At 38.0% G+C, this 15,544-nt stretch overlaps 1 protein-coding gene across 1 annotated transcript in view; it reads left to right on the top strand.

The window, feature by feature from the left end:
• TJP1 (tight junction protein 1) overlaps positions 1–15,544 on the top strand; it is a 355,098-nt gene that overhangs the window by 317,003 nt on the left and 22,551 nt on the right. Inside the window, 2 exon segments of the mRNA XM_033920501.1 lie at positions 8,501–8,664; positions 10,857–11,337. Of these exon segments, the coding sequence (XP_033776392.1) occupies positions 8,501–8,664; positions 10,857–11,337 (645 nt within the window).

Here is a 15,544-nt window from a genome sequence, read left to right as displayed (position 1 = left end):
AAAATAGCATCACCGTATCTCACGTAAACCCTCCCTTCACCATTCGGAATCCCTCAATGGATAGGCGAGTAGGACACGGGAAACTGTCCCTTTAGGCATCTTTTATTCTGTCCATGGAGATGTCTTGGATTCTAAGGTTAGAGGCAAGTCCCGTCTTTTATATTGGGTGAAAAGCTGGGAAAACTGCTTGCCTCTTAGTAAGACAGCTGGTACTGGTCCTTTGTTATTTGTTTTGGCAACTCCTAGGTCAAAAAGGTCAAGATAGCAGATACTTGTCACTGTCCCTTTCTTTTTGATGTATTTTCCCATCTGTCTTTACTGATGATCATCTGGTTTTACTGTCCTTTGAAGATCAATGAGGTCAATGAAGTCAGGCCGGTGAGCCTGACTTCAATTATAGGGAAGATGGTGGAAGCTATGATCAAGGATGGTATTTGCGAGCATATCGAGAGATATGGCCTACTGAGAACAAGCCAGCATGGATTCTGTAAGGGAAGGTCATGCTTAACGAACCTTCTGTACTTCTTTGAGGGAATAAGCAGTCGGGTGGACAATGGGGAACCTATAGACATCATTTACCTTGATTTTCAAAAGGCTTTCGACAAGGTGCCACATGAAAGGCTGCTTAGGAAACTGTGGAACCACGGGGTGGGAGGGGATGTGCACAGATGGATCGAGCACTGGTTGTCGGGTAGACTGCAGAGGATCGGAGTAAAGGGACAATACTCTGACTGGCGGGGAGTCACAAGCGGTGTGCCACAGGGATCGGTGCTGGGGCCGTTACTCTTCAACATATTTATCAATGACCTGGAAAAAGAGGCAAAGTGCGAGGTTATAAAATTTGCAGACGATACCAAACTGTGCGGCAGAGTTAGGTCTAGGGAGGAGTGTGAGGACCTGCAAAGGGACCTGGACAAGCTGGAAGACTGGGCAAACAAATGGCAAATGCGCTTTAATGTGGAAAAATGCAAGGTCATGCATATAGGGAAAAAGAACCCGTTGTTCAAATACAAATTGGGGGGGGCATTATTGGGAGACAGCAGTCTTGAGAGAGACTTGGGTGTGCTGGTGGATGCATCACTGAAGCCATCTGCACAGTGCGCAGCAGCCTCGAAAAAAGCCAACAGGATGCTGGGCATCATAAAGAGGGGCATAACAACCAGGACGCAGGAAGTCATCATGCCATTGTATCGAGCTATGGTGCGTCCACATCTGGAATACTGCGTTCAATATTGGTCGCCCTACCTCAAGAAGGACATGGCAGTGCTTGAGAGAGTCCAAAGGAGAGCAACGAAACTGGTAAGAGGGCTGGAACACTGCCCATACGCCGAGAGGTTGGATAGGCTGGGGCTCTTCTCTCTGGAAAAAAGGAGGCTCAGGGGAGATATGATAGAGACCTTCAAGATCATGAGGGGCATAGAGAGGGTGGATAGGGACAGATTCTTCAGGCTGAAGGGGTCAACAGGCACGAGGGGGCATTCGGAGAAACTGAAGGGAGATAGGTTCAGAACAAATGCAAGGAAGTTTTTCTTCACCCAATGGGTCGTGGACACTTGGAATGCGCTACCGGAGGAAGTGACCAGGCAGAGTATGGTACAGGGATTCAAACAGGGATTGGACGGATTCCTGAGGGATAGGGGGATCGTGGGATACTGAGAGAGGTGCTGGGATGTAACACAGGTATAGAAAGCAAACCAAGTAATAAGTATAGAAATCCAACCAGGACGTGCATGTGCAAGACCGGAGGATTAGGACTTCGATGGGAAGATAAGACTCAATGGGAAACCAAGGTGGCAAGGGGGCCCCTTCTGGTGACTCAGACAGGCCGTGACCTGTTCGGGCCGCCGCGGGAGCGGACTGCTGGGCAAGATGGACCTGTGGTCTGACCCAGCGGAGGCACTGCTTATGTTCTTATGTTCTTAGATCTCAGATAAGCAAGGTTATTGTAGAGACCATCTGGTCTTACTGTTCTTTGGAGGTCAGGATGTCAGGTAAGCAGACTTGAGGATACATATCAGTAATATTCTGAACATGTCAGTAATATGCTGGGGCATAACAGGGACCATCAGTTCTTAGTTTTCCACAGAGCTGAGAAGCCTTTTCTTTCAGTGTATCTGTGTGCATACTATATGCACTTATGCTAGGTGTATTTTTTCTGCGTACTTTTTGTGTGTATTTTCTTTATTAGTGCTTTCATGCCTTCCTGTCGACCCAGTTCATCGTTGTTCAATTTTTTATCGAGTTTTTACTTTTGGCTTTCGAACTCCATAAAATCTGTCTTCAGGCTGCAGTCATCAAGCCCTGTTTGATTTAGAGAGGTTGAGCAGATTGTAAACCAGTCTTTTGACTTAGCTTCAGTGTTTTTTCCTTCAATGCTCAAATCTTCTAGCAGATTTAAGTGGTGTTTTTGGTGTCAAAGGGCTATTTCTCATACTGATCTGCATAACTATTGTGTCCAGTGCCTGGCAGGAGTCTCTGATGCTGTTCCTCAGCATCAGACACCTATGGTATCAACAGTGTCTACATCATCGATGCTGCCTGTATCGGGGGGACCCTGTAATAAGGCTAAGAAGCATAAACACACTTTCCCTTCTAGGAACGCCTCGGCGCCAGCTCAGGCATCATCATCATCATCGATGTGCTCTAAGAGCCAATGCATCGATGACAGATCACCATCTGTACAGTTGGTGACACAGAGATCACCAGTGCTTCAATGCTCAAATAATGCACCTGATACCAGTGAACATACTGGTTATGGTGCCATCTCGGCAGGAACAGAGCTGACCTTGCTGTTGCAGAAAGAGCTAGCTGTGCTGCTGCAGTCACAAACGATGCAAAATACTGCTAAAACAATGCCAGCCTCAATCCAAGCATTGCCTAGATACTCAAGGCATCAACCTCGGAGCATGGACCCTTAAGCATCAGCGTCTGTAGTCAACGTACATGACTGACTCATTTCATTGGTGCCTATCAGATGCAAATCGAGGACGCATTTCAACGATGTCTAGCTTCTATATCGAGGTATGCATCTTCGTCGAGAGAGTGCAGTTTATTTCATTCTCAGCGCTCCTATCGATGATCATCAAGGCACTATAGTCAACATTCACCTCGACATTGCCCTCTTTCTCCTCAATGCTGCTCCTCTCCATGATCTCCCTGGCATTGAGAACTATAACTGACTTCAGCCAACACTTTTCTAGCGACTGACCAGAGTTGTCAGCGGAAGAATCTCATTTTTCTTCTATTTCATTTCCTTCCCTGCCTCATAGTAAATTGCCCCCAGAAGGCCTATCGTTCATTAAATTCATTAGACAGATGGGGCGGAAACTCCCAATAAAGATATTGTCTGATTCAGCATCTCAGGCAGAGCTTAGAGAGGCACTGGACTATTAAAAAAAAAAAATCCTCCAGACTGCATAAAGGTTCAGAAACGGATCCTGTTCTGCAAAACATTCTGTCATCTATTTCAGGTTCCACTTCACAACCTCATGAAGGAGGCATTACTGAAGAACTGGGAATCCCCTCTTCATGTTGTAATTACTCCATGTAAGCTGGACTCACTTTAACATGTACAACCTTGTCCTAAATTTGACAAACTGCAGTTGCAGGATCAGTCTCTAGTCATGGAGTCTGTTCTCAAAAAAAAATCTCATTTATGACGGCACTCCTCCAGGGAAAGAAGGCAGGATGCTAGATAGGTTTGGACACAAAATATTTCAAGCTTCTATGCTGGTGAATAGAATCTTAAACTACAACTTCTATATGACTTTTTATATGAAATCACTCATACAAAACATGTCTCAGTATGATCTATATATTCTATCCAAACATCTGAAAAATGATCTGGAAATCAGGAAGTATATGGTGCACTCTACATTTGATGCTTTTGACATCACTTCTTGTACTTCTGCAGTCTCCATAGCTATGTGTAGACAATCCTGGCTGAGAATCTCTGACCTAGATGCCAACATCCAAGACCTTCTCTCTAATATACCCTTTATAGGGGATGATCTGTTTGGAGACTGGATAGAGGAAGCCTCACAAAAAAAGAAATATACTGACTGCATGTCTCTACTTTGTCATACAAATCTCGCCAATCTCAACCAGCAGGAAGATATATTAATGTCTCATGGAGGTCCATGTACTACAGTACACCCCCGTGAATTTGCGGTCGGTGATTCGCGGACTCAGTCATTCACCGTATTTTCTGTCCGCCTCTTCCAGTCAGAATTACCAGTGGAGAAGCTCTCTGCTTTCCCTGGCCACGCACCTCCCGTGCACCCTCCTATAACGCAGTGAGAGGGGAAAGCAGAACTACAAATTCCCTCCTCCCACCACCAACATGGTGATCGCATCACTCCTGACATCACCCTCTTCTCGCGGAAACCTGGAACGCACTTCCCTACTGATATTTGACCAGTAACTCTTCATCATATATCTTCAATAGTATGTTTCTTTTCATTCCAGTGTTGGACAAGGGGAGCCTGCATATTCATTGTTGAAATCCTGGATTTATACTCAGTAAGTTGTACTCGTATAGCTCAACGACTACTATTTACATACACTAGACAGGGGCATACAATAATGTACACCACATGTGATGACAGATGTGCAAAATTAAGGCATGACTGAAGAATTTAATCTGACCCGCTACTTTGTTCTATTAAAGTGGTTTTAGTAGATAATAGTGGGATCCTAATAGAAGATTGTTTCTTTGTTACCTTGAAATTGCTCTAAAGAAAACAGCTGCAAAGAATGGAACTAATGACAATTTTGGCATACTAAAGCTCGGTTAGGACAAAATTAGTCTTCTGAGTGTAGCTACAGAGGTCCATTAAAAAAAAAAAATTGATATAGATATTTATAAGAAGGGTCTTTTAGTTTCATATTGGTGGAAATCATCTTTTGACCCTTAAAGTATTTTGCTGAACAGTGCATATATTTGTGTGGACATCCAATTCCTATCTATAAAAGAAATGCCATGTGCCTCTACTATGAACTACTTTATAAAAGGCTGTTAATTGCTACAAAACATTTCCTTAAGTTTGCCTTACAGTCAAAAATACCATTATAATTAAAGCCAAAACTGACTTACTGTCAAATATTGCAGTACTAAGTGCTTCTTAGAAATAAAAAAAAATTACCAAAAGAGAATTAAAAGAACCCCAAATGTGTGTTTCAGCACATCAGAAGTTGCTTCAGGAACAGTTGAAAGCTGCACATGCTCATTTGCTTTAAATGCCAAAAAACAAACATCCTAGTGCAAAACCAAATACTATGCAAAACAAACTATTAAGTTCTGCTGCTTTTAGCGAAAGTCTTTATTGGAGATAGCCACACAACATAAAAGTGAGAGGATTCTTCAGATACACTTAGCTAGTCTTGTGCAATATCTTCAGTTATTGCCTTGTTGGGTTGCATTTGTTCTATGGCCCCACAAAAGTTAAAAAAAAACTCTGTGCACAAATGTATGAAAATAACACAATTTTAATGAAACAATTACAGAAGTCATTCCAGTCACTGCTGAATGTCATAGCATAAAAACTGATTCGATATTAACACAAGTTCCAAACCTGATGTTGGTGCTTGAGTCCACAGCGGGTTTTGGAAACCTTGCATCAGGGGCTCAGACTACTTCAACTCACAACCATATGTACGAGTGAAATTCATGGCTTTCATGACATGCAACTCTATGTGGAGCCTAATGGTGGTCTTCCAGAAGGATAACATCATCTGAACAGAAAATATTTAATACAAAGAGTGCTTTCCTCTGCTCTGCTCAGTATAATCAATCTAAAAAATCTGAAAGACTCAAAAGAAAAAATAAAACAAAAGCTTAGTAATGAATTGCACAACATTAATAAGATGGGCATTTGTTGCGTTTTGTTTTGTTTTTTGCATTATCTCCCTCTCGGTATCTATAAAAATAATGTGATCAAGACCAATGTTTGAGGTTTTTTAAAAAATTGTTTCATTCAGTCTTTGTTTAACCTACAGGGATTAATGCGCAAGTTTTTCATAAAGCCAAAACTACATTGTACTTGTTAGCTTAGCTACACTGCTGCTCCTTATTCCCCCTGGGGAAATCAGGAACTCGATCAATGGCCCATCACAGTAAATCTGAAAACATATGGCTAATACATTGTTTAAAAAAATGTGGGCAATATTATAAAGTTACACCTCCATCAAAAAATGGTGCATTTTCACCTTCTAGTCTGAAATTTTCAAGTCATTTTCATCCATATGTGACTTGTTTAAAAATTCTGACTGGCATAAAAGTACAGACTTGATCATGAGCATGCTGCTGGTAGGCGTATACAGGACAGTGTTCATAAGTATACATGTAGATTTTTAAAAATACAGTAATTTATGTGCATATGGAAATAATTCATGTACAGACATTTGTACCTCTTGAGGAGATATAAATATCTGCATTGGCAATGTATATTTCTGCCTATATGTCTTCATAAAAAAGTGCCTAAATAGGCACTACTTGATCTGTTAAACTAAGGTGTTCTTTTTAGCAAGCTCCTGTAAGCGTGCTACCCCTGTGCTTAAAAATAAATGTTATTTTTTGACCAAGGGGACATGTCTAAAGGATGGAAAATGGGGTATGGTTATGCTAAAGAGTTAATGTGGGGCAATATGGCTGCACTAACTGATTAGCACATGAGCCCTTACTGCCTACAACATGGTTGGCAGTAAATGCCCCTGCACTAATGCTGAAAACAGAAAAGTGGCCTTAGCAAGTAGAAAAGACCCAGGTGTAACCGTGTGCTAAGGCCACTTTTTGCTGCAGCTTTGCTAAAGTGCTCCAAAGTTTCCCTTTTTCAAATTATCCTCTTAAAGCTGTTTTATAAAGGCAGCAAGTGCCTCCTCTGTTCCCTTTATAAAAGTCTCCAAAATCCAACCTTAATATCACACAGATTTTGACCTGCTCCAAAGTTGTGTGTACCTGTGTATTTTATAAAATGCATCTACACATCACTCCACTTCTATTCTTTCAAAATTGTTCCGGGCAATATCTATGCACAGATCACTTTTCTTGTGTGTGCTTTTACGTGCATATATGATCATGCAATTTTATTAACAAAAACACCCTCCTTTTACATGTGAAATGGCCTTTACACAGGTGAAAGAGCTTTATAAAACTAAAACTAACCCTCCCCCCTCTAATATGGAAGAGAGATGCTAAGCTTGAATGTGTGATTGTTAGTATATACTACCTATTAAGACAGCTGGTAGTTTAAAGGAAAGTTCTCATTATATTAGCTCTTGCTTTATTATATTATCTCCTATAGCAGTCTATAGACTGTCATAAATGTTCTAAATACATTTCTTACATCCACAGGAGTTATCCTCTCTGTCATATGTTATAGACTAAAAATTAAAGGAACTCCACAGAAAGAGAGCAAGCTTATCAAGACAGGAATAGGATGCAGCTTTTATCTGAAGCTACTGGTTCTGGCTGCTGAAGAAGTTAATAAAACAATTTATGGGAGTAAAATTATTCACAGCTTAAAAACATGCTATGTTACATGATCAATAATATGCTGTCCCTTTTTCATCCAGCATCATGTCAGGAAGTATTTGGAGCTTTCTTTGATCTTTATTTTGGACAAGGGGAGTTGTGAATGGTGGTTAAGTATTCTTATTCAAGCTAGCAGAAAGAATGACCTTTTCCCCCGTTCTTTTGTCACATTTGCTTTGCCATCATGTAGATTTCTTGGCTCTTACACTAGCTATGACTACCTGAAAAGGAACATAACGTGGTAAGACTATTAATGTGAGGCAGTTTTTGAGGTGTCATATCTGTCATTCATCACAAGCATTATGTGCATGTAAAATTATTTTGACTTCAGCTGAAAGCAAATGAGATTTAGAAAATTATCTTGACTTTGTAACTGGGCTAAGTTTTGCAAATATTATATATGATTTTAATGAGTCCCTTTATTATCAAATGACTTTAAAAAAAATAAACATTTGTTTGAAAAATTTTAACATGCAACTCTGTGCACATAAAGCTGATGAGGCAGAAGCATTTTGCGTTTGAGGTCCAGATGACATTGTTTGTACATCAGGTATAAAATTGTTGCTTTTGAGAGCTCGCACATTAGTGCTGACATTACTAATTGGCAAATTGAGATGAATCTCTGTTGAGATTTTCAGTAAATCACTGCATTATTTGTCCACGCCAACTGTAATTGGTTTTCTTCTCATGGGAAAGCAAGGCAAAATCATAAGGAATTAAACCTGGATAGTAGATGCTGAAAGGTACAGCCAAAATGTCATCTGCCTTTGATTTTTCATCTATTTTGTTTTACTAATATCTTGTTAGATTCCGTTTTGTATTTTGTGGGTTTTGTACTAAATGTTTAAAAGAACATAATATGGACATAACTAGCCCGGGGCATTGAAGATTAAAAGTATAAAATATGCAAAGATTAGTTTGTGGAATTTGAAACTAGCATTTAAACATGATTTTCTAAATTTCACACAGGGGGAAATCGGACACTGACACTGCGGATAGGCTTGCAGGTGAAAAACGTTATGAAGTGGTTTCTCAAGTTACTCCTCCTCCATCTCAGTATAACCAGTCTTCTCAGGTCGTGGTGAACAATGCAGTTTCCCTCCCTGTACACCACAAGCAACCACTTTCTGAAGGTTTGCAATTTTTCTGTTTTCTAAGCATTTTGATTAATATTATGCAGATCTCTCGTTTATTTTAAATACTATATTTTGATTGGATTCTAGAGTGAAAACTTTTCTGGCAGCTGTAACAGTGTTGATGAAAAAAATTGTGGCTGCTAAAATATAATTTCCTGATATTCAGTCAGTTTTTTTTACTTCATTGAATTTTTCATTGAACCAACCTATGCAATAACAGCCTATAAATTGTTGCACGTCCAGATATAACAGGAAAGCAAAATTGCTAATCACCGGCTGAATCTCTAAACTGATTATTCAATACTGGACTATATCATGGCACTAGCTTTGCATATCTGGGTTGGCCACGGACCAGAAGTTATGTGGGTACTGGACGATACTCACTGCTCGCACCTGCTTAGGTAACAAACAAATTAAGGATAGCCTTTTGTGCGGTCCTATTTGCCTGTTACCTTTGCGAACATTGGCACTAAATATTTCTAGTCCCTGTGTAACTACTCACTCATCGTCGACTCCATGGACCACCCCGGTACTAACTGCACATTCTGTGGCGGTCAGAGGGGATATTCAGTACCGCTGAATATCTAGCAATGGTCTGCTGATTATAGGCCACAGAAAACAAAAGCAAATAGGACTGAAGCTATGTCATATCTCTCCTACTTGCTTAAATCCCTTTGAAAAGCTATCCCTAAGTCAATTGCTTATAAGATTTTGTTTTAAATCTATTTGCATAGTAAAGAATTCAGTATAATTTTGTTTTGTTTGGGGTTTTTTTAAACTCAGTAGGCTTTTCTTTCTAATGCTAAACTTGTTTGAAGGAAATTAAATGACTATTGTGAAGTAATTTATAACTTGCAGATTTATGTAGGGTGTTAAAAAATTAACCCTTAATGATGGGTTTCCCAGGAGCATTGAAGGTTTTTAATGCCTGTGATATGTATGTGGGAGAGCCGTTGTTGCTACAACTCCATGATCTGAGGCTATTTCCTTCTCTGCTCTGAGTGAGTGTTCATGGTGGTTGTTTAGAGTATTTTGATGGAGAGGTTTAAATTTAGTGTTTGTGTTAGGTTTACATTTTCTTTTCCCTATGAAGTCAAGCAGGTTCTCTGAGTTGCCCAAGAGTATAATGTGACTACTTATGGTGCCGAACCAAATTTAGTCCTCCCCTCCCCTTCCCCAAGAAAGCTCAGGATTTGAGATCTTTTCTGCATATGTCAAACTTCCCTGTCTCTTGAGCCTTCCCATTCCTTTTGGGAAATATTTCCCTCATATGTTTTGAACTGTGAGAAGTCGCAGAGTTGCATACTTGGAGCAATTTACAACAGGATACATTCTAGTTAATTTAGATCTCTATTCATGTACAGGAAAGATTTCTAGCCTTTTTCAGAAAGTGTTGGACTTTTGTAGCACTAAGTGAAATACATGGCCATATAACTTACTTTGGCTGAACTGTTAAGAACATAAGAACATAAGCAATGCCTCCGCTGGGTCAGACCTGAGGTCCATCATGCCCAGCAGTCCGCTCATGCGGCGGCCCAACAGGTCCCGGACCTGTGCAGAAATCCTCTATTTATACCCTTCTATCCTCTTTTCCAGCAGGAAACTGTCCAATCCTTTCTTAAATCCCAGTACTGTACTCTGCCCTATTACATTCTCTGGAAGCACATTCCAGGTGTCCACCACATGTTGGGTAAAAAAAGAACTTCCTAGCATTTGTTCTGAATCTGTCCCCTTTCAACTTTTCCAGATGCCCTCTTGTTCTTTTATTATTTGACAGTTTGAAGAACCTTTCCTTCTCTACTCTCTCTATGCCCTTCATGATCTTATAAGTCTCTATCATATCCCCTCTAAGTCTCCTCTTCTCCAGGGAAAAGAGACCCAGTTCAGAGAGCGTATCTTAACAGGTAAGCAACTGTTTGCTTTCTTGAATATTCAAAGACTGAAGCTTACAGTAGTTAGCAAATAAACTTGCTGGAAAGGCATACATTCATCATTCACTGTCCAGTTTTTGGAGAACCTAATTTTACTGTCCATATGCTACCAGTGTTTGTTCATAAATGTAACTTGCAGAGTCGGTACTGTACTGAGCTGCAAAGTACTAGTCATATGTAGGAAAAAAGTATAAATTGTGTCATAGTTGGTTCTATACATGAAAATGGTGATTTGGGTGTTTTTTGTTTTTCTTACAGTTAATTCTTTTTCTAAAGAAATCCAGAATACTGCTGTGTCCAAGCCTGAACCACCTCCACCTCAGAATAAACCACTAATGTTCAGATCTACAAACAGAGAGGAGACAGTACAAAGCAATTTCTATACTCAAAAAAGTTTCTCTGACAAAAATCCAGTTAATGGCAATGAACAGATGCAGAAAACAGTTACCCCATCTTACAACCGGTTTACACCAAAACCTTACACTAGTTCTGCCCGGCCATTTGAGCGCAAATTTGAAAGTCCCAAATTCAACCACAATCTCTTGCCAAATGAATCGCCAGTTAAAACGGAGCTGCCAACAAAGCCTCAGAATTCACCTCACCCTGTTTTAAAAACAAACAGTTCAGTCCAACCACCTGAGTTTGATGGAGGAATGGATTCCTTTTCCATGCAAGGTGACAGCAAGCCTAAATATCAACCAAATAATGTTACTGCAGTGCCTAAAGCCATTCCTGTCAGGTAAAGGACTGTATGCTTTTTAAGAGTAAAGCTACTTAGTAAGTAGAACAGTGGAGGTGTGAAATGTCCCTATTTTTTCTTGAAATTTTAAATGTGGCCAGGTGTTTAAAATTATATTTGCTTAAATAAAAAGTAGAATTGGAATTTTATTATATTATGTATTCTCTGAGGACAAGCAGGCATAATCTCACAAATGGGTGATATCTGGCAGAACCTGGTGCGGACACTGCCAAGTGCACTGTTCCTCTAAATGCATGCAGGTGTCTTTCCACACAATGTCTGTTTACGGGATCAGCAGTCTCAAGTTTGCTTATTTTTGTGCTTCCTGATATGTTTTTTCACTTCTTTTTTTTTTTTTTTTTTTTTTTTTTTATAATTCTTTATTCATTTTCATATTTTACATGAAGTGTACAAAATATTGAGTTACAACTAATGAATACATAATATCACTTTTATATCTATTACATAATATTCTGAACAAATTTTTTTTATCCCCTCTCCCACCCCCCACCCTTCAAGTACTTTCCAATCACCTTATACATATTGTATACCATATTATAACATGTTATGTAAAATTATTTTCACTATCCCCCCTCCATGTGTGCCATAAAGAAGACAAGAAAAAGAAGAAAAGAAGAAGATAAATCCTATTATTCATTCAGTACAATACTTTGTCAATGGCCCCCATATTTTTATAAATTTAGGATATGTCCCTCTTTGTATTGCTATTACTCTTTCCATTTTGAATATATGACAAATTGTATTCCACCAAAATGTATAATTAAGGTTACTATGATTCTTCCAGTTATTGGTTATATGCTGAATGGCAACCCCTGTCATGACTAGTAAAAGCTTGTTATTTTCTGGTGAAATTTGACTTTTTTTTCTCATCATCATTCCAAATAACACTGTATCATATGATATTGCTACATGATTTTCCATCAATTTATTAATTTGTGGCCAAATTGCATTCCAAAAACTTTTAATGTAGGGACAATGATATAGTAAATAATCCAACGTCCCAGGTTCCAGATTACAATGCCAGCATTTATTGGACTTAGAACTATCTAATTTTTGTAAACGTATAGGGGTCCAAAAAGCTCTATGTAATAAAAAGAACCAAGTTTGTCTCATAGATGCTGACACTGTACATCTCATTCTCCAAGACCAAATTAGTGGCCATTGAGATGCAGTAATTTGATGCTTAATATCAATGCTCCAAATGTCTATTAGACCATTTTTTGGTTTTTTATTCAAATATCCAGATATTAATTTATACCACAATGCGACTTGATGCCCTAGGAAGTCTGCTTGGAAGCATAAGAACTCTAAACTATATTGATTATTCAATGTTTTCCATTCAGGGAACCCAACCTGAATGGCCTGCTTCAATTGCAACCATTAAAACTTTGTTTTTTACTAAGACCAAATCTATGTTGCAATTGTGAAAATTCCAGCAGTTTACCTTCCGAAATAACATCATTCAGAGATCTAATGCCTGCAATAATCCATTCCTTCCAAAGGATTTGAGCTCCGCCAATTTTAATCTTGGAGTTTATCCATAAAGACTGATTAGTTGACTTGTTTATTGGGACAGGTGTTAATTTACTAATAAACCTCAACGTTTTCCAAGTATCCATTAATATCTTATTTTCTCTGTATCTTCTAGGCATGTTGATACTTGGAAGATGAACTAAATTTAGGGGAAACATAAGGCGCCATTCCAAATATAACCAATCCGGTGCATTATCTATCAGTTCTGGGAGGATCCAATACATACCCTGACGTAAAATATAGGCTTGATGGTACCTATAAAAATTTGGAAAATTTACCCCTCCCTCCTTAATTGATTTTTGCAAAGATACCAAAGCTATTCTATGTGTTTTACCAAGCCAAAGAAATTTCGTTAAAATGCTATTAAGCTTTTTATAAAAGGACCCCTGAAAATAAATAGGTATCATACTCATTTGGTAGCAAACTACAGGCAAGATCATCATTTTAATAGTTTGAACTCTCCCCCACCAAGAAAGATGTAACGAATTCCATTGCTCACATAACTCTGTAACTCTTTTCAATACAAATTTTTCATTTTCTTTTACTGTATCTTCAATTGTATTTTTAACTTGAATGCCAAGATATTTAAATCCTTCTTTCCATATGAACGGAAAAGCGTCAAATAATCCTTTTACACAATGAACATTTAAAGGTATAAGTTCAGACTTACTCCAATTAATTTTATAACCTGAAAATTTGCCAAACATATCAATTAATTCCAACAGACAAGATAAGGTAGACTCTGGATTCCTCAAATAAAGTAAAATATCATCCGCATAAGCCGAAATTTTATATTCCATATCAGAATATGGAATACCCTGTATCCCCCTTGCTTGCTGTATTGCTAACAATAAGGGTTCTAATACAACATCAAATAACAAAGGAGATAAAGGACAACCTTGTCTAACTCCCCTCTGCAATTGAAAACCATCAGATATCATATTATTAATATTAATCTTGCAATCGGGAAGCTATACAATGTTTTTACCATATTGTATAAATCCAGAACCTATACCCAAACCATTCTAAAGCCTGATACATAAAATTCCATTCTACCCTATCAAACGATTTTTTCTGCATCCAAGGAAACTGTAAAAGCCGGTTCATCCATTTTTTTTGATAAATTTAACATATGAAACAATAATCTAGAGTTATTAGAGGAATGTCTTTTAGCAACGAAACCCGTCTGATGCGTGTCTATAATATGTGGGAGAGCTTTGGCTAATCTCAAAGCCAAAATTTTCGCCAAAAGTTTATTATCCACATTTATTAAAGATATAGGCCTGTAGTCTGAAACCAAAGTAGGATCTTTATTTGGCTTAGGCAAAACAATTACTATTGATTCAGCCATAGTACCTTTAATATCACCTTTTATAAGTTGTGTCTGATATAAATTTAGTAAATATGGGGAAAGGACATTTTGAAATGTTTTATAAAAATTCTACTGTATAACCATCACCACCTGGAGCGGATCCAACTCTAAGAGATCTCAACGCTGTTTCTAATTCTTTTAATGATATAGGTTCATCTAAACTCCGTTTTATATGATCAGGAACCTTAGGTCCAATAATTAAATCTAAAAAATTTTTACCATCTTTTTGCCTCTCCAAATAAGGCTCGGAAGAATACAGGTCCTTATAAATTTTAGAAAATTGCTTTTAAAAATTATATCCGTTTGATTGGTTATTATACCATTATCATCTTTTATCCCATTAATGTTAGTTCTTCTTTTTTTTGCTTTAAGATAATTTGCCAATAATCTTCCCGCCTTATTAGAATTTCCATAATACATTGTCTGTTTGGAAAACAAGCCTCTTCTTATCATTTTTGAAGCTAATTCGTTATATTTACCTTTTGCTTTCAAAAGAGCTTGTAATACATCATGTTCCCATTTGCTTACTAATTTAGTTTCTAGTATTTTAATTTCTTTTTCTAACTCTATATACTGTTTTTTAATCTGTTTCCTAACAAAAGCCGAATATGATATAATATGACCTCTCATAGTCGCTTAAAAGCGCCCCATACATTTTCAATGTATCTTCCACTAAATTAATTTGAAAGAAATCACTAATTTGTGTTTTAAAATTTTCCAAAAATTTTTCATCCACAAGCAATGTATTATCAAATCTCCAAAGAGGTCTTCTATTTTCTAATTGATCTAATTGTAAATCTATCCATACTCCCGCATGATCCGAAATGATAATGGGATCAATGGAAGCCTTAATCACTTGCTGCACCTTATGTGATGAAATAAAAATATAATCTATTCTTGAAAATGATTTATGAACCTGTGAACAAAATGAAAATTCCTGATCATTAAAATGAAGAATACGCCATATATCCTTCAAATCACATGATTGAACCAAATTATCTAAACCTAAAGATTTTATACTTTTACCTGGTTTTTTATCCATTAATGGATCCATTACAGCATTAAAATCTCCAGCCACCAATAAATTAGAAGCAGCCAGTGGTAACAACATACTCTGCAATTTTTTAAAGAATTCTGATTGATTCGAATTAGGGGCATATATATTGAACAACGTCAGGGCATTATTTCCCATACTTATATCAACATGCAGCCATCTTCACTTCTTTTCTCATAATAGTCGCCCTTTCCTGTGCCTGTGAGGCATTGGCATTTCCCAGGTTG

Source organism: Geotrypetes seraphini, chromosome 14 (genome assembly GCF_902459505.1).
Source record: "Geotrypetes seraphini chromosome 14, aGeoSer1.1, whole genome shotgun sequence".
Taxonomy (NCBI): Eukaryota; Metazoa; Chordata; class Amphibia; order Gymnophiona; family Dermophiidae; genus Geotrypetes; species Geotrypetes seraphini.
Note: the sequence above shows the minus strand (reverse complement) of the source record. Positions and strands in the feature narration are given on the sequence as shown.